This window comes from Gnatocerus cornutus, chromosome 3 (genome assembly GCF_029298725.1).
Source record: "Gnatocerus cornutus isolate USDA-ARS CGAHR chromosome 3, icGnaCorn1.1, whole genome shotgun sequence".
Classification (NCBI taxonomy): domain Eukaryota; kingdom Metazoa; phylum Arthropoda; class Insecta; order Coleoptera; family Tenebrionidae; genus Gnatocerus; species Gnatocerus cornutus.
This window is the reverse complement of record NC_142235.1, coordinates 13,497,892-13,525,649: the sequence shown is the minus strand read 5'-3', so window position 1 is coordinate 13,525,649 and position 27,758 is coordinate 13,497,892. Positions and strand designations below refer to the sequence as shown.

At 33.8% G+C, this 27,758-nt stretch overlaps 2 protein-coding genes across 2 annotated transcripts; both read right to left on the bottom strand.

Annotated features, from left to right (window-relative positions):
- Nucleotides 1-17,838: 17,838 nt before the first annotated feature.
- LOC148177183 (uncharacterized) lies at nt 17,839-19,263 on the bottom strand. Its single transcript, XM_088033267.1, has one exon. The coding sequence runs from the start codon at nt 19,261-19,263 to the stop codon at nt 17,899-17,901; it is 1,365 nt and encodes a 454-aa protein (XP_087889393.1). The 3' UTR covers nt 17,839-17,898.
- A 2,539-nt stretch (nt 19,264-21,802) lies between these two features.
- On the bottom strand, nt 21,803-24,765 carry Orco (odorant receptor co-receptor). Its single transcript, XM_088033450.1, has 8 exons — nt 24,693-24,765; nt 24,205-24,377; nt 23,888-24,159; nt 23,680-23,843; nt 23,423-23,636; nt 23,180-23,372; nt 22,383-22,743; nt 21,803-22,332 (listed from the first exon to the last, which is right to left on the bottom strand). The coding sequence occupies exons 2-8, from the start codon at nt 24,375-24,377 to the stop codon at nt 22,282-22,284; spliced, it is 1,428 nt and encodes a 475-aa protein (XP_087889576.1). The 5' UTR covers nt 24,693-24,765; the 3' UTR covers nt 21,803-22,281.
- Nucleotides 24,766-27,758: the final 2,993 nt, after the last annotated feature.

The following is a 27,758-nucleotide window of genomic DNA, read 5'->3' as shown; positions in this document are numbered from 1 at the left end:
ACAATTAATTACAAACAACAGTTTGCGACGTTCTGTATCATACAAATCGCAATCATTGTGGAGTCTGCAAAACTCTTTTACTAAAAACGATTTTTTACAAATGTTACAAATTTTTATTAATTAAAACTTGCCTTGGAAAATTTCCGTACAGTTGCTCACTTTATTGAAAAAAAATTAATATAATAAATTTGAATCTAAATTAATTACAACCAAGTAATTAGGGATAATAGTAGAATTTAGACTAATTTGACTAATCATGAATGCACTGTTTTAATGAAGTTCCTACATTATTGTGCTTGGAGATGAAGTTTTATAATTTAATCAATCCACTTAAGCATTTTACTAATTTAATTGTTTCCAAATTAAGTTATCTCAAGTAGGTACTTGGCTGTTTCATTTTTTCGCACTGACCCTTTGTTTCAAGGTCAAAGTCTTATCATCATACAATATTAAAAAAAGTGCACTACACACCTTCTAGACTCTTTATTATAAAACATACTAATTTATGTCGCGATAATTTTCTGTATTGCCTTGAACCGTTCCCTAGAAAAAATCGATAATTTTGTTTATTTGACCTAAATATTGATACAGTGTCGCAAACATTTATAATGTTTTTGTTGGAGAACTTATCTTATCTCGTTGCAGATCGTTTATTTTTATTTATCTAGCAACAGGTGTGGAAATGCGTCCTCGCACGTTAATAACCGCTCGCCACTCTCGATACATAAAATATCATCTCAATATTTTTTTAAATCCTCTCATATTTTCCCTCACATATTCGCGTGTTATTCTTTAATTTTTTTCGGTTATCGCTCGTTCTCACTCACCGCTTTTCTTGGTTTCTTTTCGATTTTATAACTCTAAAAACATGGATTTCTCTATTATTCATTCCGCTTTCAGTCGCTCCCAATTCAGCGACACATCCCCATAAATATTTCATAAAATAGCCACATGTCATAACAACCCCACTCAAATAAATAATGCACTCTCATCGATTGTACCTGAAACCAGAGAAAAACTTTGATGTACATCGAGGAAAAGAGACTTTTTCAATGGAAAAGTGGGCAAAGGCACTCCATTTTTCATGACACTGCTTTCCGCGATCGCTTTTGCGAATGATGAGGTTTTGCATGTGAATAGAAAATGTGGATAATCGTGACACTTGACACAGGTTCAAGTTGCACCTTTTTCATCCTGGAAAAGGCGAGAAATGACGTCACAGAATATTTGCATCTTAAGGGGAAACGAAAATGCAAGCGGAAGTTTTGTTGCTAAAAGAGTTTCGGAGTGATTTTTATCAACGCTGTCATGGATCTAGTGTGCCAGTTTCGGTGCGATACTATTGTACTAATTGTAACTAATTTTTACCAATTAAAGACAGTAATTACATTGTCGTTATTTTGAACAGTTTTCACAAGTTGCTTGCAAAACCTTAATCTTAACTCGTTTTACTAAAATGGCCGCTAATTGTACGTAATTAATTATAAATAATTAATAACAATTCTTGGCGGAGGGAAAGTTTTCTTGCTAAAATGTCTTACCAAGTTTTCTTGCTAAAATGTCTTACCAACGAAATCAGAGATTTAGTATGCTGGGTACAGTTAATATTATAATACTACTGTAACTAATTAGAAATAATATTTACTAATTAAATTACAGTAATAATAACACTGCAATACTAAGTGCATCATCGCAATTTAGAACAGCTTTCACTAGCTGCTTGCAATAACTGAATCTCAACTTCTTTTATTACAATTGTTACTAATTAAATCATTGATAACTAACAACAATTAATAATGAACAATAAGCAATAATTAGTAAACATTTTTTGGTGCGAGGAAAGTTTTTTGCTAGAAGAATTTGCAAATGGTTTTATCAACGCTTTGTCCTGGTTTCGGTACGTTACTAGTGTACTAATTACAGCAAATTATTACTAATTGAAAAACGGTGCTATTGTTAATTTTAAGTACATTGTCGTAATTGTCGTAACAAGTTGGTTGCAAGAACTGAATCTTAACTAGTTTTACTAGAATTTCTGCTAATTGTACGTGAATTAGATAATTTTAAGTAATAAGTAACAATTCTTGGCGAAGGGGAAGTTTTCTTGCTGAAATAGTTCATGTGTTGTTTTCTTAACGCAATCATAAATCTAGTGTCCTGGTTTCGGTACGATATTGTACTAATTGGAACTAATTTTTACTTATTAAAGCACAGTAATAATATTGCAAGTACTAAGACTATCATTGCAATTTACAACAGTTTTCACTTGCTATAATTACTGAATTTTAGCTAGTTTTATTAGATTTGATACTAATTATAAGTAATTAGTTGACTATAGGCAACAATTAATGACACTTCTTGGCAGGTGCAAGCTTTTTTACAAGAGTTTGAGAGTCGTTTTATCAACTTTATAAGAGACTAATATGCTGGTTTTGGTCCGAGTGTACTATGTAATTGGAACTAATTTTTAGTCATTAAATTGCAGTACATATTAACATTGCCAATTTTAAATACATTGTCGCAATTTAGAACAGTTTTCACCTGCTGCTAATTTTATGAGAATTGCTACTAATTTACGTAATTAATTAACTGTAATTAAGTAATAATTAGCAACAATTGTTGACGGTTTTTTCCAGAAGAATTTGGGAGCGATTTTACCAATGCTATAAGAGATCTAGTGTACTAATTGGAGCTAATTCACACCAACAGTTTTCAAAGGCTGCTTACATAAACTAAATGTCGACAAGTTTTACTAGAATTGCTACGTATTCTAAGTAGGTAATTAATTAATAGTAATTAATGTGCAACCTTGCTAATGGTAAGTACATCGCGATCATCACAAATTAGAATAGTTTTCAGAATCTACTTGCAAAAACTCAATCTTAGCTACGTAATTAATTAAATTATTAATTTATTAATAAATTAATTTTAAGTAATTAGGATTAATTTATGGCGAAGGAGAAGTTTTCTTGTAAAATAAAAAAAAGTTTAGGAGCTGTTTTATCAACGCAATTAAAGATCTAGTGTGCTGGTTTCGGTATTATACTAATTGTACTCTTCTAATTGAAACTTCTTTTTACTAATTGAACTACAGTAGTTACATTGTCAATACTAAATATATCGTCGTAATTTAAAACAGTTTTTATCAGATGCTTGCAATGATTGAATCTTAACTAGTTTTATTAAAATTACTACTAATTGTAGGTAATTAGTTAACAGTAATTAAGTAATAACTAGTAACAATTCTTGTCGAAGGGGAAAGTTTTTTGTTAAAAGAGTTTGAGAGTGGTTTTATCAATACTATAAGTGATCTAGTGTGCTGGTTTTTGGTTCACTAATTTGAACTAATTTTACTAATTAAAATACGGTAATTAGATTGCCAATATTAAATTCATCGTCGCGATTTCTAACTCTTTTCACAAGTTGCTTACAAAAACTGTATCTCGACGAGTTTTACTAGAAATGCTACTAATGTTCAGTACATAATTAATTAATTATAAATATTTAGAATCAATTCTTAGACCTTGGGATGTTAAGTGCATTGTCGCTATTTAAAGTAGTTTTCAATCTCTAGTAGTTTTACTACAATTTATACTAATTTTAAGTAGGTAATTAATTATTTATAAGTGATTAGTTACAGTTTTTATTTTAAGTAGCTCCAAAAGTGGTCGTATTCTGTCAGTTTGTGTTACTCTTCGCACTAATTAGGACTAATTAATTAATACAGCCTTTCGTAACTTAATTTTCCAACTTTAGAACGCACATCCGCAACATTAGTTCTCAATTCAGGTCCAATCGTTCGTTGGCAGTGGAACTTAATTTCCTCTTGTAAAATTCCTCCATTTATGATTTCCTGCCGAAATTCCCCCTTTGCGTTATTAAATTTATCACAAAGAGTTAATTAAATATTTGCAAGTTAATGCCTTCTCTCCTGGTTCATGCCGTTTGGTATGCAACATTTCCAACCTTGGCTATTACACTCGGCGCGTTAATAACGAAATTTCTCAAACAAAGAAAGTTGAAATGAGTTTTCTTATGTGAAATAAAGCACGACGAATTATTTCGCGGTTTCCGACAAAGTGTTGCCGCATTACGAAAATCCCACTTTTTTTCTCCTTTTGTTCAACGGATCGGGTTAGAATCTTCATTAGCTACATCAAAGGAACTTTTTCCCATTAAAACTTCGATAATGAAGAGCTGCAGACTTGTTTACTAACAGCGGCATTAATTCGAGAAGTATTTTGGGTTGCCTTCCACTATAATTAAAAAAACGGGAAATTTATTCCGTAAGTGCACCGGGTGAGGTTTGTTTGTGTATCAAACCAAACAATGCGGAGTTCGCTGCATAGATGATTGCCTATGTAAGCAGAGCATTTTAGCCTCGGACCTGTAAATAATCTATCAAGCAATATTTGTTTAATACAAAGTCCAAAGTTTCGAGGATCTGCTGTATTAATCAGAAAGTTTCGCCGGTTATGATGGGCTTGAAGTGTGGTTAGCTGCCACAAATCGACCTCTGAATTTTGATGGTATTGTTCCACGGAATTATGGAGGAAATGTTGTAAATATGCAAATGAGAAGGATGCGTAAACAGCCAAGGAAAAGTTTTAATTTCCCGCCTTTGGAATTTGAAATGGGTTGGCAGCACTGTTGTCCTAACCACACTAATGTCAAATCTGTCAATTTCTCTATTTTTTATGGCTTTGCATATTTTGCTCGCCTTTTTTTCTTTAGTGTTTATTGGTCATATTAGGGATTTTTTATGACCCTATCCATAATTTGGTGACATTTCGTGAAAAATAGGAGTAAAAAACCTTTTTCTTTTACGTTTATAGCTGTCGTAAAAAATTAGATAACGTGCCAAACTACCTTTAACAAAATTAATGTCGATCACATGGTTAGAAAAAGTAAATATGGAGGTTTTATTATTTCCCCAAAAGCGGCTATAAAGTGCTATTTTAAGTCCACTTTTTATAACAAGACGACAATAATCAATTAATAGTAACAAAAACGCCCTAGATGTTGCGATTTTAGGAGCAAATTTTTACTAATTACGTAAAATTATCTACACTTAGAAATTCTAGTAAAACTTCTAGTAAAAAGTTCAAACCATTATTCAAATTAAATTTTTTTGTGACGAAAATCAACTAATTAAATGACAAATTAGTCCAAATTAACGTAAAACCAAATGCGGTGTGATTTCTGAAAGGAGTTCAAGTATCAATTTTTTTTTAAAATTATGACCTACAGTGATCGGTCATAATTTTAAAGAATTAGAAACCAATTCGTACGTACAACTTAAATACGACTATTTTCAAAATCTGTGGAAAACAGCTTTAATTTGTTAATGACTCGTAATTGCTCAAAATTGCGGTAAAAACAATTTCTGAAAGCTAATAGTTTAAAATTTTGATCATTTACTACTATTCAAATTGAAGTAAAAATCATCAAAATGCAAGTTAAAGGAAATGGATTACTGCAATTTTAGCCTTAATTGATTAATTCATTATTAATAATAACAGCTGAGACTTGGTTTTGAAAAACAATTTGCTGTTCTTTCTTTGTAGTGGTATTTCTTGTAAAAATTTATAAGATAAAATTCATCAATTTATAATTAGTTCAAATTAGTCCATGTATAAAAACAAAATGAGGTTAAGTTTAATAAAGGTGCCCAAAAACCCGGTCAACTAGAGTTTATATTGTACGATCGAGTCGCAAATTCGTTATTTTTTAATTAATTAGCTACAATTATAACGAATCACTTTTATTAAAACTCCAAATTTTAAAAGTCGATGCATGAAAACAAATACGGAAAATTAGCTTAATTTTCACATAATTAAAACAATTATTTGTCTTGATGGCAAAGTAACCTATCTAATAATTTTTAAAAATTAGTAAAATTATTTTATTTAGTACCAGATATTTAGAATTTTAGTCCACGAAAATTAATTTTAATCTTTAATTGGTCCTAATTAGTCGAAATCTTTATGTTAAAATTAAATCTTCATGTTGAACAATTCTTTTATAATTTGTCTTAATTAATTAGCCCAAATTAAAGTAAAAACATGAAACAATTTTCAAAAAATTTTGTTACAGACAAATCGAGAGATAAAGTGGTTTAGTACTGCAGTAAATTTGTGCTTTATAAAATTAATAATTAAAGCAATTATTTGTCTTGCTGGCAAAGTAACATATCTAATTATTTTTAAAAATTAGTCAAATTATTTTATTTAATACTAGATATTTAGAATTTCAGTCCACAAAAATTAATCTTAATCTTTAATTGGCCCTAATTAGACGAAATCTTTACGTTAAAATTAAATATTCATGTTGAACAATTATTTTATAATTTGTCTTAATTAATTAGCCCAAATTGAAGTAAAAACAAGAAACAATTTTCAAAAAATTTTGTTACAGACAATTCGAGACATAAAGTGGTTTAGTACTGCAGTAAATTTGTGCTTTATAAAATTAATAATTAAAGCAATTATTTGTCTTGCTGGCAAAGTAACATACCTAATTATTTTTAAAAATTAGTAAAATTATTTTACTTAAAACCAGATATTTAGAATTTTAGTCCACGAAAATTAATCTTAATCTTTAATTGGTCCTAATTAGACGAAATCTTTACGTTAAAATTAAATCTTCATGTTGAACAATTATTTTATAATTTGTCTTAATAAATTAGCCCAAATTAAAGTGAAAACAAGAAATAATTTTCAAAAAATTTTGTTACAAACAAATCGAGATATAAAGTGGTTTTGTACTGCAGTGAATTTGTGCTTTATAAAATTAGTAAGTAGCAATTAGATTTAACTAACAACATTTAGTACTGCTCAAAATTAAGAAGATATAAAATTGTATTTACTACAAATTAAAACTAATCATAATTAATTTAAATTAGTACCAGTTCGAGCTGTATTGACTCCACTTTTAAAACAAGACGTAACAAACCGAGGCGCAAAAAAAATGATTATGTAAACAAGCTCCAGTTTTGGTAAACTTTTTTGCCTGGCGCTTCCACCATTTTTATCTGTTGTTTATTTAAGCAAATTAATTGTTCAAACTTAACACAAACTCCATAAAAAAATGAACTGATACCCGTACAGAAAAATTGTTAAAAACGGCCAATTCATTAAAATTACGTTCAATTATAATAAGACTATTCTTAAAATCTATGAAGAATTGAAATTGCGTGCACTCTTCATAAATTGTTTCACTTTGTTAATTACTCGCTCGACTTAATTTTGTCAAATTGCTGCGAAGTCGGTTTCTGGGAGCAAATAATTTAATTTGATCACTTTACTATTAGTAAAAATTCAAGTAAAAACTGTTAAAATGAAAGAAAAAACATTACATTAGCAATGGATCATTGTAAATCTTGGCTGTAATTGATTATTATTGATTAGTTATAACAACTAAGATTTGACTTTGGAAAGCAAATTACAATTCTTTTTTGTAGTGAAATTTTTGGTAAAAAAATACTGAATAGAACCGATTAGTTAATAATTAATTAGTTCTAGCTAGTCCATATAATAATATCTGTACAAATTTATAAAGTCTAATCAAAGTGCAAAAAATCCGGTTAACCAAAAGTTATATTATACCTACAATCGTCGCAAATTAAGTGTTCTTTTAATTAATAAGCTACAATTATATTAAACCAGTTTTACTAAAAATCGGTAAATTAGCTTGATTCTCACATTCTTAATTAAAGCAATATTGCTGTCTTTATAATTAGTCGATATTTGACTCTACTTTTAAAAACAAGAGTTTTCAAACCTAAGCGCGAAGAGAACTGAATAATTTCTAACTAAACAAGCTTCACTTTGTCAAACTTTTTTGCCTGGCGCCTCCACCATTTTTATCAGTTGTTTATTTAAGCAAATTGATTACTCAAACTTAACACCAACTCCAAAAAAAAGGGAAATTGAGACTTGTTTAGAGAAATTAGATACAAATAACCTGGAAAAGCAATCCCGGCGCGTCCACCATATTTATAACAGTTTGTTTATTCTGTTAAACATTTGTGTAACAAAATATCAGAGAGAAATAATTAAAACGAGGCTTCATTGAGCTTCATCAGCCTGAAAACATTTAAAGTAAGAGAAGTGTTTTTTTAATTTTTTACCCGAAGTGGAAAGAAAAATTAGGTAAAAGCGCGGAGTGCTTAAAAATAAATGAGTTAATGTAGGACGGTATAAAGTGTACATTGATGCATGTACAGTCGCGGACAAAAAATTCAGTGACACCTCCAATCTCGCTTCGATTGGAATTTAATGCGTTTGCCGCCGGAAATTCCAAAAAACTCACCTAAATGCCGTTTGGAATTCGGCGTAATCGCAGTCTCATTTACCTCAGCCACTTTGCTTTTTTAGAGTCCACTCACATGAAGATTAACCCTGATAACACCCCCAAAAGTGTTATTTAACGCGCCGCCTCCACGGCAAGCAATATTTTTTCGTCCTTCATTTGAAAAAGTTATTTTAAAAGCTCCCAAGGGCGCTGTATTTTTGATAGATGAACAATAACTTCCAGAAGTTGGTTTATATATCGCCGAGTTTTGTTTGTTTGGAGTTGGGGGCGGCACGTGATCGGAACTTTGTGACGGACGAAGAGCTGGCGGTCGGAAGACGAGCGGTGCGATACTGAATGTTTGAACGTGGAGGTTCGAATATGGTAGTGGAGGGAGATGGAATTGGGGGTGGTGGTGTCGAAAAGAGATGGGGAAAAGTTTCGAGGTGTATGGAAAACGGAGTTTGTTAATTTCGTGTGCAGTGGCAAAAATAAATATTTTGGGGAAATATTGGGATGTGGAAAAGCATCCGAATGAAAAATTTTAAGGACAAATTTGCAGGGGCGCAGTTTTAATTAAATTTACTGGGGAAAGTGGCAAACTGGAAGTGTGTCTGCAGTTGCGTTTACAAAGTTAAAAATGAGAGGAATTTGAATTTTTCGCCATGAGAAATTTTGGGAATTAGCAAATTTTGAAGTAAAAAATTAAAATTCGACTTTTTTATGTATATTTGGACAACTATGCACTATACTATACTCTACTAATTTTGATCTACAAAGCAAGTTTCTAAATTTGGAAACTCAAAATTTTGAAACAATTTCAATTTTATTGAATTGAAACTATTTAGTTCAACATGGTCCAATAACCATATAGATCACCAATGTCCAGCCCTAATGTTTCCAATAATTGATTATCCAGATAACAACAGTAAACTGAATTCCAGGATTCCAGACAGGGAATACGACTGCAGAATGATGGTTCCTCTGCCGTCTGATTGTTATTCCCAATAAAAACTTGGCTGGCCCCTTGAGCATCAATAGTTATTTTGAAAAAATATTCTGGATAAGTGTAATTGTCAGGCAAATTAAGAGTGCGTAGGACTCCTCCACTTCCAGTAATCACTTTTATGTTTTCTTGAGAATACTTCCTTCGAATGGATTCTTCTAGACTCCTCCAACTAGTGGACAGTGTTATGGACTGAGGCGCAGCATTGATATAGTAGAACGTCATTTCTCTTTCAATACTCGACCAGAAATCAGCTGTTGGTGTTAAATGGCCTATGTCGATGTCAACATCTTGGTAAATCGTTTCTGGATCTACACACGTAAAAAATTGTTTGGACCACCCAGTGCTGTTGACTGCTGTTGACGGATTTGTATAACCTGGTGGCCTCAAAATGTGTTTCGTCCAAAAAGTTCTGCAAGTGTTGTGTTCCAAACAAACTTGAATTTTTGGAACAAATTGGCAAAAGTTGTTGTAGATCCCAATGTAGAGTATATAGCCAAGGTCTTGATTGCATGGCATGTTAGTAATAAATACATTATCACTGGATTGGGCAATGGGTTTGTTGCAACTATGCTTCTTAGAAGGGGCACAACCTAAAGAGTCATCTTAAAAAAAATAAAATAGTAATTCAGAGTTTTCAAGTAGGTATTATACGTATTACCAAAAAAAAATAGAAGAATGAAGAAGACGAAATAGTGTGGAAGAGACATTTTCGCTTCTACACCAAACTTATCCTGAGACGCAAAATGCAGTTGCAATCTTTTTATCATCGAAATGTCTTACAATTGTTACTTTAGATGAGTAATTATTTGTTTTGCTTTGTTAACTGTGATATTCGGTAATTAAAATGTCGTCGTAATTCTTGTCGTATTAATTCTTTTGGTGTATTTTTAAGTGTGATAAATCTAAGAAAATTACAACTTTTTTTGACATAGAAATTTTTCAAAATTTGTTTCTTTGGCTAAATAATTATGTAATTTGACGCAATAAAGAAGTAAGATAGGAATAGAAATTTTGCTAAATTTTATGATTTTTATAAGATATTAAAAGACACATAAGATGAGGAGCCTGACGACAATCAAATGCAACAAAAAATACACATTTCATCGATAACTTACAGTGTACGCAGAATTTTACGCAGATTTCAAATCTGGAATTTAAATTCAGATCCGACAACAAATAACTGAGTTATGGGCGATCAAAATTTCGGATAGTTGATTTTCATTTTTCCTCATTTTTCGTAATTTTTAAAGTTAAATATCTCGGAAACTGTTTGAGATATTGAGATGCCGTTTGCGCCATTCTTTTTCTCGGCTCATTTTACGTTAGAAAATGTTCTCAAAAGCCCAAAATTCGATAGTCGATTTTTCGCGAAAAAAAATTGCGACTCAAACGATGAAAATTTTTCATTTTTTTTATTTTTGGCCATAACTCGTAAACTATTTGTCCGATAGATCTCAAATTTGGCCAGTAGATAGATTTCGAACTCCTCTTTCGACTGATGTATAATTCAAAGCTATTAAACGTCGTTTTTATTTTGAAAACATTGATTGAAAATCATCCTAAAATGACGTCTTCACAACAGTTTTTGGTTAATGCCTCGTTTATTTAGTAAGCAAACTCAATAAATCTGAGCTCATTTTACGCAGAATATCACGCCGAATTCAAAAACAGAATTTTCAATTTTCGTTAACAAATAATTGAGTTATGGTCGTTTGAATTTTTGGGTTGTCGTCAGAGGGCCAAATTTTTGAAGGTTCAAAACAATTCATGCTTGATATCTGGGAAACTATTTCAGATATTGAGATGCGGTTTGTTTACAAGTTTTACGAGTCTGGCGATTTTCTTCGAGCACTGGTATTTATAAACGCTCAAAGTCGAATGACAGAAAACACTGAGCATCTTTATGAACGGTTTTGTGTCACATTTTACACAAACTTTACACAGAGTGACTTTTATGAACGCAGCCCTGTATGTGTGATAAATTTTTATATCAAATATTTTTGATGATAATTGCGTTAACATATATAAAAATGACAAACAATTTTGCAATAGTTTTTGGAACAAATTTGTTCAAATTTAAGTGTATGTTGATTTGATAAACGTTGACAGCGACAAAACATTGTAATATTATTTAATAACAAGCGTATTAATTCCATCGATTATTAAATTATTGTGTAAACCCATTCTATGAGTTGTAAAAAGATACCATATTTTAACAAATAATGAATAAAATATTGTGGGCGGATTTACAGAAGCTAAGTTAAATTTTTAATTTGCTTTTTCCGCCAATCAAATGTCAGCAATCTTCAAATTAGTTTCGAGATCAACTTAATTTCAATTAAATTGCTGAATCTTGGTTCAATCTAGATATCATTTTCGTAGATAATATCTTCGCAAAAAAATTTAATTAAAGTTGTAGCAATTTTTTAAATTTTTTTTTTGTTGACAACAGAAGTATGTGAACCATTGATGGGTCAGTTACGACCATGAGCGTTTTAGGTTTACTAAAATTTGTATTTTTTGCTTTGTTCATTATGACAATACCGAATACTCGTAAAAGGCGCAAAATTAACAAATCGTTTTTGTCCAAAAGCTGTGAAGTAGAGACATTTTTCTAGAATGGTTAAGTTTTAAGAACCAGTTGATATTGTTGATAACAGTTGAGTACTACAGACTCAAAAACAGTGCTGTAAGGAGTAAAATTGGAAAAAAAAGTATCCCAACTGAAATAAAATACTCTATTCTCATTGAAAGTTTAAGTCTGTTGACATCAATCCCCATTGGTTAAAATCAGTTGTGTCACTATAACATTGATAGACACTCTCATAGGTTGTAGGGGAAATCATGGAACATAGAGACTGAGGTATGGTACTATTTTGAGAATTACTCGCGATATAAATCTTTGTAGATCCATTTTCAGGCACAACAATTTTAAAGAAATATTTAGGGTAGTTAATAATGCTCTTGACAGGTTGAGATCCAATTGTCCCTGTAATAATTTTTGCTTCTATTCCCCATGTCCGTATATCATTTTCTAGATTTTTCCAACCTATATTAAGATTCGCCAACCGTGGTGCTGAGTTAACATAATAAAAAGTCATTTCTTGTTTAGTTTTCGTGGTAAAGTCAGCTTTGGGTGTAAGCTGACCTTTCTGGACCTTATATCCTTGGAGTTCAAGCTCACTGTAGGCCAAATCCGGATTTATTCCATACAGATCTTTGATCCAATCAAATCTAAAACGACCAGTTGTACTATGCCCTGACGTTAAATAATGTTTTGACCAATAAGTTTGTTTTGTCGTATTGTTGAAACACACGCAAATCTTCACTTGTCCTGTAAGGTTGTGTACAATTTCAATGACTTTGCCTTTTCCACTATTACAGAGTTGCATAGTAGATTTAGCAAAATGTTCCCTTTTTTTTGTTTTGTTAGGGCGTGCAGGTGTGGTTTCATGACCAAGAGGTGTTGTACTCAAGCCAGACGAAACCTCTTGGACAGAAAAGGCTGTTGTTCTAGACGTCTTGGTGGTACTAGTCTTTACTGTTGTTTTTACCCCTTTAGTTATCTTAAGAGGTAATGTTGGTATTAGTTCTGTGGGACGACTGGAATATGGATGAGGAGAAGAAACATGTGAATTTTCAGATGGTTTTGGTTGTGGCTCAGGGAGTGGCGGAGGTTTCTGACTTGCTGGTTTTGATCGTTCCTCTAAACGAAGAAATGGCTTTGCAAAACAACGCAAAATAGAACGAAATATTTTAAATATACCACCCACAAAAAAACTATCGGAACAAGCTTAAAAAAAATATTTTAAATAAATTTTGTTAAAATTCAATTTCTGAGACTTACCTAGCAACGCAGAAAAAACTAAAAACAACACTAACAAATTCTTCATCTTAAATGAAGAGATTTTCCAAAGATTCTTTTTATACTGGCCTTTCCTAAATACTTGTGCGCCTTATAAATTATTCTTATTGTTAGTCACGTTATAATAATAAAATTACACTAAACTTTTTTTTGTTTAACAATCTTATCAGATTTATACATGATACCACTATTTATTCTTTGTATAAATTAAAGGTTAATCATTCCGCATACTTTAAAAAAAAAAACTCTTATCTGCTTTTGCTTCAAAAATTTAATAATAATTTCTTTATCCCCGTACTTCCCCATACTTCTTCGTACCTCCTCGTACTTGTACACCATAAATCCCCAATTATTTACCCCTCGTTCTCATTATTTGTACTTTTTGAGAAAACTTTTGTTGTGGATCACCCTATACAATTGTGGATCACCCTATACATAAATCTCGACTTCCATCGATTTGAATTAAAATCTCTCACTGCTAATTTCCAGTGTCAGAAAAACTCATCTCTTTCAACCCGCCAACCCTCGATTCGCCTCGCCACCCCCAAGACTGTAAATATATCAATCCTCTCCTCCCTTTCTCATACGAGATCTCATTGTGCCGATTCTGATATCGACTGAAGCTTCAACACGAAACAATGCTTTCCTTCAAACACAAACCTTCCCTCAATGTTTGTTTCGAATTGGCATTAAAGGATTCCGATGTTCACAATAAAGGATAACGAGTGGATCGTTTTTAATGGGAAGTATTTTGCCAGAGGACAGACGGGAAGTTTGTCACGAGTGGAGGTTTATTTTTATTCCAAGCTCGATTGATAAAATCGAACAAAGGGAATCAATTGAGAACGGATTGAGGCGAAAAAACGGCGATAATGGAAGAGTCGAGCGCAAATTGCGGTGCGAAAACAACTCTCTTATTAAAAAAGAAAGCCCGGATTTAGGGGTACGATACAGTCGAACTTCTACAAAGTGCCCAGGTCGTTCGTTGAAAACTTGTACAAATTCACTTGAATAATTCGCATTCCCAGGAGTGGAAAAATCTAGAAAAAGCCAAATAAAGCAACCTTCCGCGCGTTGTTATGCCAAAGAGATTATTTTATCGTGTAGAAATTCAGAAAGTTTTCCCAACGCAAATACCTTTCATGTTTCGTAAAATGTGGCTCTCTTCAATAAAACTCGCTACATTTACATAATTTCCATTACGTCTTCCGTCGTGCTTTCTTTAAACGCTGCTTTTGTAATTTACATTTTTTTGTGTCTTTTTCGATATTTCGCGTTATGCTCGTTTTACGACAACACAGGTTATAAAAGGAAAATATTTTAGCTTGGGCTGTGCTCTCCTGAAATCTTGATATCTGTTGAGATCGAGAGGTTCGCTTTAAATTGGATCTTTGAGGAAAAGTGAATCATGTGAAGGAAAGCGAGGGAAAAGGTGACAAAAGAAAGAAGTGGCTATTATCCGTATTTAACGAAATGTAAAATAACACAGTCAGTTTTTTGGGCTGTTTTCCTTTTAAATCGGACGGACGTTTAACAATCGGGTGGCTATAAAGCAGACAATTTCCAACTGGTGGGCTGGTGGCTCAGGATCTCAATCCTAACAAAAACTCAGATTTATTTGACCTTTTTAGTTTAGAGATTATTTTTAGTATTTGAAATCGTACAATTTAAGTTTTTGATTTTAACGTTTATAATTCTCAATCTGTGATTTATTATTACATCGCGACGTGAGAATTACAAGGTTCTAATGTGATTTTGGTGAAAATTCAAATTGTTTGTTTTACGATTTTTTTTAAACATTTTCTATCAAGTATAAAAATGAAGTAATTTAATATTTTAACAAGCCGAAATAATATTAATAGATCCTATCATTTTTTTAAATAAATACTTAATAAATTGAAGAGATATCACTGATAACGTAAACACTGATCAATTTAATGCAAATGTTAGTTAGAACCTTATAGTTCTCAGGTCGCGACATACAGGCTGTCCCAGAACTCGCGCCCCAGAGAGCAAGGGAGGGTGCCGACAACAATACAGATGGTAAATTTCAAAACAAAAATTGACTAAGTCTAATAGTATTCGAGAACTGATAAAAAGTTAATAACCAATCCCGAAAGCTTATTCGAGAAGTGGAGTAAATGGCTATCCCAATTTCCTAGGCAACGAGAGTCTAATGTTTAACTGACCAATGGATGATAGTATGTATCCATAGTTACCAATTTTCAAATTCTGTTCAGCTTCGGGATTGGCTACAGATTTTTTGTCTTATTTCGGTTATTTTTTGAGTTAAAAAATTATTGTTTCAAAATTTTGGTTCAGAATTGTTGCCTCCATAAGCCCTTTCTCTCTGGGGCGCGAGTTCTGGGACACCCTGTATTACTCTAATAGACTTGTTTTGTCGAAAAAAAAAATAAAAATCTGTGGTAAATGTGTTTATGTCACCTTTACTAATAAATTTCATAATTAGACTTAATTAAGTACCCTAATTAAGGCACGTTGAGTAACCGAAATGAATTTTTTTTTCAACCAAAAATTTCAAAATTTTTAAATTTTACGCTCTTAAGAAGCTGTTAGAAACCAAGAATTTCATCAGATTTCGTAATTATCGGTTGAATAATAGTTACGAAATTATTGCACCTGGTAAATGGAGATTTTTTGAAACTAAAAAACTTTGAAATTTTGCAAAACTTTTTATTTGTCTTTTTACAATTTTCAAATTTGGCGCACTTAATTAACGGTAGGGTGCGAACAATTTCACCAGATTTCATAATTATCTATTAAGTAGTTTCTGGAATTATGGCACTCACAATGCCATTGAAAATTTCTTAATCCAAAAAGTTTCAAAATTTGTAGAAACTCTATTTATCTATTTATAATTTTTAAATTTGGCGCACTTAATCAGCAGTAAGGAAGCATCAATATCACTTGATTTTGTAATTATCGACTAATAAGAGGGTGCCGAAATTACGGCACACAAAATTGCATCGTCCAGATTGTGGAAAAAACGTTTTCCAAAATTTGTTGAAATTGTATTTGTCTGTTCACAATTTTCAAATTTGGCGCTCTTAATACACAGTAGGGTGCAAACATTTTTAACAGATTTCATAATTATCTATTGAGTGATTCCAGAATTATGCCACTCAGATTGACATAATCAAAATTTTTTAAACATTTTTTTTTAATTTGTAGAAAATGTGTTTACTTGTTTACAATTTTCAAATTTCGCGCACTTTATAAGCAGGTAGAAAGAAACAATTTCAATAAATTTCGCAATTATTGACTGAGAAGGTACTGAAATTACGGCACCCAGAGTTGCATGGTCGAGGTTTTAAAAAGACACGTTTTTTCAAAATTTGTAGACATTTTATTTGTCTTTTTACAATTTTCAAATTTGGCGCACTTAATTAACGGTAGGATGCGAACAATTTCACCAGATTTCATAATTATCTATTAAGTAGTTTCTCGAATTATGGCACTCACAATGCCATTGAAAATTTCTTAATCAAAAAAGTTTCAAAATTTGTGGAAACTGTAGGTATTTATCTATTTAAAATTTTTAAATTTGGCGCACTTAATCAGCAGTAAGGAAGCATCAATATCACTTGATTTCGTAATTAAGGGTACCGAAATTACGGCACAAAAAATTGCATCGTCGAGATTTTGGAAAAAAACGTTTTTCCAAAATTTGTTGAAATTGTATTTTCACAATTTTCAAATTTGGCGCACTTAATAAACAGTAGGGTGCAAACATTTTCACCAGATTTCATAATTATCTATTGAGTGATTCCAGAATTATCCCACTCAGATTGACATAATCAAAAATTTTTAAACATTTTTTTTAATTTGCAGAAAATGTGTTTACTTGTTTACAATTTTCAAATTTCGCGCACTTTATAAGCAGGTAGAAAGGAACAATTTCAATAAATTTCGCAATTATCGACTGAGAGGGTACTGAAATTACGGCACCCAGAGTTGCATGGTCGAGGTTTTAAAAAAAAACGTTTTTTCAAAATTTCAAAAAATTTTATTTAGCTGTTTTCAATTTTCAACTTTGTCGCACTTAATCAACAGTTAGGTGTGAACAATTTCACCAGATTTCATAATTATCTACTGAGAGGTTCCGAAATTGTGGCACTCAGAATGACATTTAAAACAAAAATTCTTCAAATTTTGCAGAAAATATGTTTTTCTGTTTAAAATTTTCAAATTTGGCGCACTTTATCGGCAGTTGGAAAGGAACAATTTCATTTGATTTCGTAATTATCGACTGTGAGACTCATGCATATAGTCATCATCAAGATTTTGGGAAAAAAACGTTTTTTTAAATTTGTTGAAATTTTATTTGCCTGTTCCTTTTCAAATTTGGCGCACTTAATAAACAGTTTAACGCGAACAATTTTACCAGATTACATAATTATCTACTGAGGGGTTCCGGAATTAGGCACTCAAAGTGATAATCAAAATTTCTTAACAAATAATTTTCAAAAATTTGTAAAAAACATATTTATGTGTTTACAATTTTTAAACTTGGCGCATATAATCATACCTCATTTATTTTGAAAACCACATTTGAAGGCCATAATTTGTGAAAATTGTGGAGCTCTACGTCAAGTTTGAGAGGATTTATGTATCGAATTGAATCACGAATGAGTCTTTAAAGATCTTCAAACAGTGCATAATCTGAAGAAATAGAGACCTGTCATCGACGCTGGAAGAACAATTCTTCTCAGTACCCCATTTCCTCCCCCACCTGATCGGGTGTTTTATAATTCTGATGCTTCTCCGTGTAGTTCTGTACAACTTTAGAACACTCCCCCTCAAACAAATTCTCTTCAAGCCACACCACTTCAACCCCCCCAAAAATATCATCTAACACCAAATCACCAAAACACTTCAGTTTATTTCCTCTCAAATCAAGACCATAAACTTTAACCCTTTCTTTGTCGTTCAACAAAACCTTGCTCCACTCTTCAATCTCATTGTCTCTTAAACTAAGATAATGAAGATATCTCGTCCTCCAGTACGCGTAGAAAGCAAATCGATCAATCTTCTTAATTTTGTTCCTCGCCAGATTGATATAGAAAAACGAATTTTCGTGGTTGAGGAAGACTTCGGATTGGAGTTCTTCGATGAGGTTATCCTGAGCGAGAATCGTGGAAACGAAAGGAGATTGTTGGAACCAATCGCGGTCCCATTTTGTGATTTTGTTGTTGTCGATCTTGAGGATCTTCAACTGAGGGAGGTTGTCAAAGGCGTTGGTTGAGACAAAGTTGATTTGGTTATGCGCCAAATCTAGATGTTCCAATTTGGGGTTATCAAAAACACCACTCTGAAGATCCTTGATCTGATTGAAGCTCAAGTCTAAATTTTGCAGACGCGGTAACTTTGAAAAATCCCCTTTTTTTAGGATAGAAATAGAATTGTTTGCTAGATACAGATGACTAACGTTTGGATGACTCAGCGACTCCACCACTGACAATTTGTTATTACTAAGACTTAAGTACAAATTTAAGTCACTAACGGTGGCTACAGTTCCCAGAAAACCATCTTCTAGATCTGTTATCGCATTGTTGGATAAGTCCAAAACGCGCATTGAGACTTTACCGAAAACTCCACTTCGAACTCTCTCTATCCTATTGTTAGATAAATAGAGAAAAGTGAGACGGGACATATTTCGAAACGCCCCACTTTCAAGGTCGGTGATATGATTGGCTGACAAGTTCACGTGAGTCACTGACGGTAAGTCAACAAAAGTCCCACTGAGAATCCTCCCGAGCTCGTTGTTCCCCAAGTTCAAAATCTCCAAAAATCGCAAATTTTTAAACGTCCCTGGCTCGATACTCTTGAGACTGACGTTGGTGAGGTTCAAGGACAATAGTAGAGGTGTGCCCTTGAACATGTCACTATACAGAGTGTCCATTTTTCCTGTGACGGTCAGAGTGGTGAAGTCGTCCGTTGCGTTGTTTCGGAACGAAGATGTCCATTCTATTGTTAAGTTTTCGAAAGTCAAGGCACTCTTTGTGAAAAAGAGGATGAAGGCCACAAGGACACACTTTAGTTGCATGGCACACTGCGTCGGTGGTGATGACATACTGAGTTATCAAATGGCTGTGGTGACATTTGAACTGAAGAGATAAGAGTGGTGGGAATGTAAATATTTTTAGAGATAAGGGAAGAAGTTGGCTATAAATTAGGGTCGCAAAGTATTTTAAAATCATTAAATAATGAGGGGCATTAATTTACGATTTCTCAAAAAAGCTGTATGTTAAAGAGTAATTTGCTTTGAGTGCGTCGACTAAAAATCCGCCCTCATTTCGCTTCCCTTTATCTCGTCACGTATGTATACATGTATATTTTATTGAACAACTCAAAACTCCTCGACTTTACGACTTAGGAAAAGCCAACTCTGAAATATGAAATAAACTCGGTAAATTATGAATATAAACTTGCTCCAACTCGAAAAATGTGTACAACGAAGTTGGGATAAAATTAGAGAAATTGCAAAGAAAACAAGTTATCGCATGTCAAAAACAACCCCCTAAGGACGTCGGTTTGATAGATAGAGGCGAATACTTAAAACTTTATTATTTAAAAGGGTCGGAACATGTCAACTTTTTCCTCAACATTAAAATTTTAAATTTATCATCGAATTAAAAGTTTCGAGGATTAAATCTAGATGACGGCTTTGCTGAAGTGGCCAAACAGGGAGACGAAAAACTTTTACTTCGGGATCAATGAGGGGGAAAGAGTAGAATTCTTAAAAGGGGGATACAAATTGGGAGAGTTTTTGTCGGGATTTTTATTCGGCCGTCAACGATCCAGAATAAGTTCTTTACAAAGTTGGAATTTAAAATCTTAGAAAAACTGCCAAGTGCAAGATGGCGGACCCAATATGGCGACAAGTTACTCTACTCACGATTTTATTTTCTTTTATCGGGGGTAGTTTGACTATTTGATCTTTTGACTCTTCGATCACCTGACGCTTGTAGTGTTCCACCGTTTGTACTCATGCTTCTCGATTTGATCTCCTGGCATTTTGATCCTTTAACATTTTAATGTTGTCAATGAATTTTTGAAATTGTGTTCTTTTTATCTGTTGCTCTTTTTTATTAAATATTTACTTCTTTGACACATTTTTCTAAAATCCGTAATAATTTGATCTATTGATTTTTTGATCCACTGATAAATTTGTTGTACAATTTAAAATGTCACTTTTTACTTCTTGAACATTTGATCTCATGACATTTTTATCTTTTCATTCTCACTTTTTTTTATTTTTCTGTTTTTTTTTTTGTATTATATTAATAACTATTAATATTTTGATGATTAGAAAATTTGATCTTTTGTCGTTTTGATATTTTAACTGTTTTAACTTTTGATCTTTCTATTTCATTCGAACAATTGCAATGTTTTTCTTTTGGTTATTATTTGGCGATAAGTTGCTCCACTCGCGGCTTAACTTTCTTTTATCTAGGGTAGTTTAGTGATTAAATTTTTTGACTCTTCGATTCTCTGACATTTATACAGTTTGATCTTTTGATCTCCTGACATTTTTATTTTTAAATTCCACGGATTTTTTAAATTGTGATTGAACTTTTTGGAATTTTATTCATTTTATTTGTTGCTCTTTTTTTAGTAAATATTTACGACTTCAAATTTTCCTAAAATTTGAATTTCAAAATTTGATCCTGTAACTTTTTAATTCGCTGATATTTGTATTGATATTTTTTAGTATTGAACCTTTGATCTCCTGACACAATTATGTTTAGATTAGGTTCTTTTTTTTTGTTGTTTTGGTTCTTGTATTATTTTAACTATCAATAATTTGACGATTTAAAAATTTGATCTTTTGTTGTTTTAACAAAGACTGTTTTAACTTTTGATCCTATTATTCCATTCGAGCTATTGCAACGTTTTTCTTGATGTTGACCATTTTTTATACAAGATGGCCGATTAAAAATGGCGGACAATAAACAACAATCTAAATTCTTGCCAATATGGCGGGCACTAAATAAACTCATTGTTTCAAACCACAAACCACCCAGAAACTTTATCGCCAGCGCACTAGATTTTATAGCGTCTATATGTTTAAAAAGCAGGCCATGACTTCCTTATATAGAAAGCAATTTCGACTTTTGTCTCCCGAGACCGTTTTACTACCAACCCTTAAAACTTCCGATGTATCCTAACTTTCCCCCATTAATAATTAACCGCATTATCTTCCACCCACGCCACCCCCGAATTCATTCTAAACATAAAAAGCCTGAATGTTCGAACTAATCATGATTGATCACATCTTCGAACTATTTTCGATTAATCCGCCAACGTGATTTATCACCTCTGGAAGAAAAAGCTCATAAAATCGACTTACCTCTGCCCCCGGCCTGCTTAGATTGTCAAACCGCAGGAAGTTGCTTGAGCAAATGTGAACACAATGTAAGAAAACAACCGGCACAGGACCGTACTGGCACAATCAGCGAAAAATTTGAATTTCGATCATATGTTGTAGACGAGGATTGTTTACGGCGCTGTTGCACCGGATGCTGGAAGATGGCGCTGTGTCCGGGAGAGCGGCCATTATCGATCGTCAAGGTTGGGGGCAAGATGTCGGCTCATTGAATGGAACGACATTTATACATCAAACTTTATTCTGTATAACTGTATATTATAATAAGTAAAATATTTAAGCTAGAACTAGTTACAGCGTTGGTTTCCCCCCTTGAAAAATATCACTAAGCTAGTCGCCATCACCGCCATCGTCAGGTACTTGAAGTGTCGAAACGTCTTCAGCTACGCTCCCTTTGATTATTTTAAGACACTTATGAATGCTGAGATCGGTGCACTCTGTCGAAAACAGTTGAACGGAGGTGCGGACCTAACCTCAAAATTACAATAACATCGATATAATTATAATTATCACAATTCTGATTAGAAAGTCTGAGATCTACGAATGTCACGTGATCCCGTGCTACCCTAACCTAGTCGAAAACAAAAACAAAGATCTCGTGCGCCGAGTCAAGAGGAACTCATACCGACTGTCGTATGTTTTTACCGACAAAGAAAACGTGAGCGCCTCTACCAACTTGACGAAAATCATAAAAGACGGTCTTCACTTCAACTGGACCAACACCATGAAGTAGGTGACGACCGCACCAAGGACCTGCAACATGACAATGTAAAAAGAACTAAATCGAAAATTGGGGGATTCACCGAAGCGAAGAGATCGAGAGAGATCGTGAAGAACTTAGCACCAGAGATTGACATAGCTTTTTGACATTGTTGACAGACGATTTGGACGAAGGTTTTCGCTTCTTCGGATCCGTCATACCAGTGACAGCTGTAGGCGGCTTCCATCACCGAAGAGCTTTCTTCGATGAGGCGGTTACCGAAGATACAGAAGTGAAATACTTGGGCGAGGGCGAAGAGGAGGTAGCCGAGGACGGTGGCGGCGTATTTGTCCACGCCGGTGATCTTCGTGGCTTGATAGGCGAGAAGGGTCAGCATGATGGTTGAGGTCAACATGTGGAGGAGGAGGGCCACGCCGTAGGCGTCCCCGATCGCTGTCACCAACCTAAAAGAAAAAAAAGATATAATGGCGGATTCAATATGGCGGGTGTCACTTGATATCATAATTAATAATTTGGAAATCTAGTCTTCTGCGACAAAAATATTTAAATTTAAACAAGATGGCGTATAGCTATTCAAACGATTTTCCCCATAAAAAAATCATGGCCTCCCATTATGGTTTACATTTTTAATCCAAATAAGTAGTTCGGCCGCCTCCACAATTTTAACAAAATTCCTCCCCCTCCCAGGGTCACATCTCCACGTCAATATTTACATTTCTCCGGAAAACGCTTTACGCCGAACATTTCTATTCTTCTATAATTCATTTCTCCCGCCGTAAAAATCAATCACCTCTTTGAATTTTTAACGAATTTAAAACGAGTAAGGCGTCTCCTCCCCAGTTCCCACGCTCATTAAAAATGAAGAGTATTGATTCTCACCTAACGACGTGCTTGTGTCGTTCCACCCAATACTTGATGGCTGACCTCACCATCAACTCTTGTTTCTTCGTCAAACCGTTGGGACCGACGCCGCCACCGCCGAAGTTCTGGAGGTTACCACCGCGGAAATGGCCGCCGAGTTCTTGGCGGGTGCTGTAGACGCCTTTAAGGTCTTCATTCTTGGAGTTGTAGTCTAGACAAAGAATAACAACAGTGTTCAGTCTTTGGGAAAGGTGGTGTTACCGTTTTCGATGAGATTGTCTTGAGATGTTGCGCTTGGAGCTCGGAACAAGTCTGCACTTTTCGGCACGTACGTGTCAAGAGTCGCTGAAAGTTCCATTAGAGGTTTCATGATCTCTTTGAGATGCTGGAGTTGCTCGCAGGCGAAGATCAACCACGAGCAGAAGAGGCTGTCCAAGAGGTTGGCGTGAGCCAAGGCGAAGAACACGTAGTAGACCTGGAAGACTCGTCACCACTGGTTTTCGTACCAAACAACTTACTTGGAAAATAAGAGTCAGCATGTGGGGCATTCCAGACATGGCGTTCCATGGGTACCATGACCGTACCAACAACCTCGGGATTGGTTCAGAGATGGTAAGGTTCTCATTCTCGGGGTCTTTGATGTTGTGGACACTCTCGCCCACGAAGGTAATTGAAGTCCAAGCTGTGCAGAAATGTTAACACCGTCTAGGCGAAAGAAGCGCTTACCTATCGCGCTGAAGGATGTCCAGACGATGATGATGTACAACAACCTTCGCATCTTCTTCAACGCCAGCGCATGGTAGCGGTTATTGGACTCCACGAAAAGCGGATGACTGTTGGGTTGGTTCCAAATCCCCAGAGTCCGATAGAACAGTTTTGACCTCGCCGCAAAGTAGACAAGCTTCGTTATACAATGCGTGAAGAACAAGACCGTGATGGTGTTAGCAGCCAAATCGTTAACATCTCCTCGCTCAAGAACTAAGTTGATGAAGTTGCAACTACGAAGAAAATGACAACTTACGATTTACTAACAAACGACTTACCAATATTGGAGGAGCATGAAGAGCAGAGTGATGCAGCAGTAGCCTAGCCTCAGAGTGTGAACAGCTCCGGAGTTGTCTGCATGGTAGTTTAACATAAAATGTCCGGAGGCTTGGATCAGTCTGATGTTGGGCATGAGATCGGCCACAAGGCCGGAGACTTTGAATTTCATCATCTGAAAGAAATTGAGTTTCGTGACTGATCTTGCATTGAAGTCTCCGAGTTTTTGGGAGAAAACCGCGTTCTACTGTTCCGGGGGTTGTTTTTACGGTTAAAACGCGTTGAGCGAAGACTCGAGAGACAGATTGAAATGGATTGAAGGTGGTACCGTCTTTATGGTACCAATTTGGAATTTTTAAAAAAAGCTCCTGTGTTGTTCGTGCATTGCAGTCTTTCGTTTTTTGAGCGAAAAAATGACCAGTCAAATTTTTTCCCTTTTTCCGCCGCCACACTTCACTCCACTTCTCACTCTCTCTCTCTTTATCTTCACCTTGAATGCCAAATCTTCTTCACACCCACATCAGACGTTGTTTGCTGAAACCTCCGCACTCTACTAGTTCTGCTTGAGCAGTTTTCTACGGCATCTAGATCAATCTAGATTCCGAAATCGTGGACCAATAGTGTCCTCCTGGACGCTCCATTGGTCGATGCGCCGGCACGTGACCACCGTCGCCACCCCATGAACGAGACGCGGATGTTGAAAAATTAATGAGGGATGAGGGGTGATTTGACGATTTGTCATCAATTGATTTTATTTAATATTCTTTGATAGCGAAGGTATTTAGCTGTGGATCGATAGGGTGTGGGTCGAGGTCGATTTTTTGGACACCCGGTATATGCGTGGGAGGAATTAGCCTAAGTGAGCTACTTTTCGGGGAGTTGACTCAGCATTGAGGAATTTAATTATGTGGTAAATTTTTAAAGAGCTCGCGTGGAGGAATCGATATCTAGGAATTTTTAAGATTAACACTGCGTGTTTTTTATTTATAAAACTGTGCAAAAAAGAGTGAAAGGAGAGGTCCGATAGCGGCGCCTTAGGGCGCACCAGACAATTTTCCCTTTTTTTTAATACCGAGGAGTTCAAAATCGTGTTTTGTTCCCATTAGCGACCCGATCCGTTACTTCCTCTGTATAATGTTACCACGCCAACTTGAACATAACAGAAACCGCGCTAATTCCATTTATAAATACACAAACAGAAATGCAATTGTCGGACCGGAACGCTGCTTATATTCGGAATGCACATAGAAAAGTAATTAGAGTACATAATTCCTGCTAATTTTAGCAGGACAAAGCTTGAAAGAAACAGAGTTTCAGAGTTTTGAGCAAATGTGTTGATTGTGTGTCGGGGGATTATTGTGCAACGATGAGCAAAGAATCGGATTATTTCCTGCTGAATATAGCAGGACGATTTGGAAACGGGTGGAATAAATGAAAGTATGAATATGATCGTGGGTTTTTCCGTTGTATAGGTGCGATTTTGGTGTTTTGTAGCAGGAAATGATAAGAATTGTAGCAGAAATGATTCCTGATAGCCCCAAAAAAAATTGAGCTTTTGTTTAATACAGTGATGCTCCATAAAATGAGTCTATTTAGAATTTTCTGAATTTTCTGTTCTGAAAACTTCAGACAATTGTTTTAAGTTTGACAACGTTAAATTACTTGACAGTAACAAAAGACTGTTCCTTCAATCAAAGACATGACTTGAAATTTCAAAGCTAACTAAAAATTACTTTTTTTTATCGCACGATAGTACAAGGTGTTTATAAATGTTTCTAGCATCAAGGGTGGCTCTGGAATTCTTGTCGTACACTATTTTGCCGCTTTGTTTTCATAGTGAATATAACTATCTTGAAAATTATGTATAATGTTATTTATGTCAATGACGTTTCAGTTACAGTTTTGTGTCCAAGTTTTTGATTTTAGAACAGTTTATTTCTCAAAACTCACTTTGCTTCATATTTGAGGTTAACTGCAAATGTCAGTTGAAAAATCGAAACCTACATTTGTAATGAGCGGCAAATTTCTTTGACATTTCATAGCCACGCTTGATGCTAGAAACATTTATAAACACCTTGTACCTACAAACCAAAGCCTCTAGATCTGGATATCGGCGGATTTAAAATCGAAAAAAGTAATTTGTGCATTTATTCTTAGATTTTTAGATTTGTGGATTTTAAATTTTTGCATCGTACCGCCTAACATTCTCAGATTGCTAGATCTCTTAAATTTCCAGTTTATGACGAACAAAAACATTTAGATTCACATACAGGGTGTTTAAGGTTATTGTTGCCAAATTTTAACCGAGTGCCTAGCTTCATATACTGATCAAAAAATGTAAATTTCATTATTAATACCAACTTATGAATGAATAAGCGTAAACAAGGGGGGCGAAAATTGAAATTATTGTAGCTCATTTATTATTGCTCAAAACTAAAAATGCTATAAAGATTTTTTACTCAGTTTATCAACATCTATCTACGTTTTAAATATATCACCGATAACCCCAAACACCCTGTATCTTTATTTTTTTTATTTAGAATCTAACATGTTAAGGCTGTTTGACACGATCACTTTTTTCTGTCAAATTAACGTTCAAGATTTGTCACAAAATTAATGCAGAAAAATGTTTTCTGTTTGCTAACCTCCAAAATCAGCGGTTTGACGGTTTATTCTCTTCATTTGGCGCATTGTTATTGCGCAGAATTGTGAAATTATTTGTAATTTTTTTTTTGCAAAAATTTTGTCTCCCATTTTTTGCTGTTTGCCTCAAGAATATTTATTTGAAAATAAATTTGCGAATAAAAATTTGAGAAAAAATGTGATCGTGTCAAACCGCCTTTACATTGATGTGTGGGAAAACTAACATTTTTTTGCTCGCGACTGAACATTTTAGATTTATTGATGCTTGAAGTTTTAATATTTGCATATTTTAATGTTGTTAAACTTCAGAAGCTTCTTACATTTTGAGATGACTATTTGAATTCTTCAATCTTTTAGATTTAGTTTGTGAAATTGTTTAACACAATTTATATTCTGGATGTCTAAAAAATGTTTATATTTTTGCATTTTTCAATTAATAGAAAGCTAAAATGAGATTTAGAACTTAAAAGAAGTTATCAGTTGACCAACGAATGACAGAAATACATCTAAAAATTCTAGGAGCAGAAGAATTAAGAAAGCAAAGAATGAAACAGTTTACTGGGGAAAAATCTAGAAAAGATAAACGTTAATTTAAGAAATAAATTTAACAAACTTACAAAATTGGTTCACATAGAATTAGAAGGATAGATGACAATTTGAACACATTTTAAGAAAAGATTTAGATATTTAAATCAAAATTTATTAATCTTATCTAAATGATAACATATTTTTGTAACAATTTTAAAAGAATACATAGATTATTAAACCAATTTAGAAAAAGTGCAAAAATTAATTACCACAATTAAACCCAAGAATTTATTTGCGATTCCAAACACTTCTAGAAGAATACTATAGATTAATAGACTAGTATTGTGCCAAATCTAGAACATGTGTGCCAAAAAGATTACAACTG

Coding starts and splice junctions, on each gene's coding strand:
- LOC148177183 (XM_088033267.1), bottom strand. CDS start 19,263: ATGTCATCACCACCGACGCAGTGTGCCATGCAACTAAAGTGTGTCCTT.
- Orco (XM_088033450.1), bottom strand. CDS start 24,377: ATGATGAAATTCAAAGTCTCCGGCCTTGTGGCCGATCTCATGCCCAAC. Junction 24,160..24,204: donor TTCATGCTCCTCCAATATTG/GTAAGTCGTTTG, acceptor TTTTCTTCGTAG/TTGCAACTTCATCAACTTAG. Junction 23,637..23,679: donor TGCTGACTCTTATTTTCCAA/GTAAGTTGTTTG, acceptor CGAGTCTTCCAG/GTCTACTACGTGTTCTTCGC.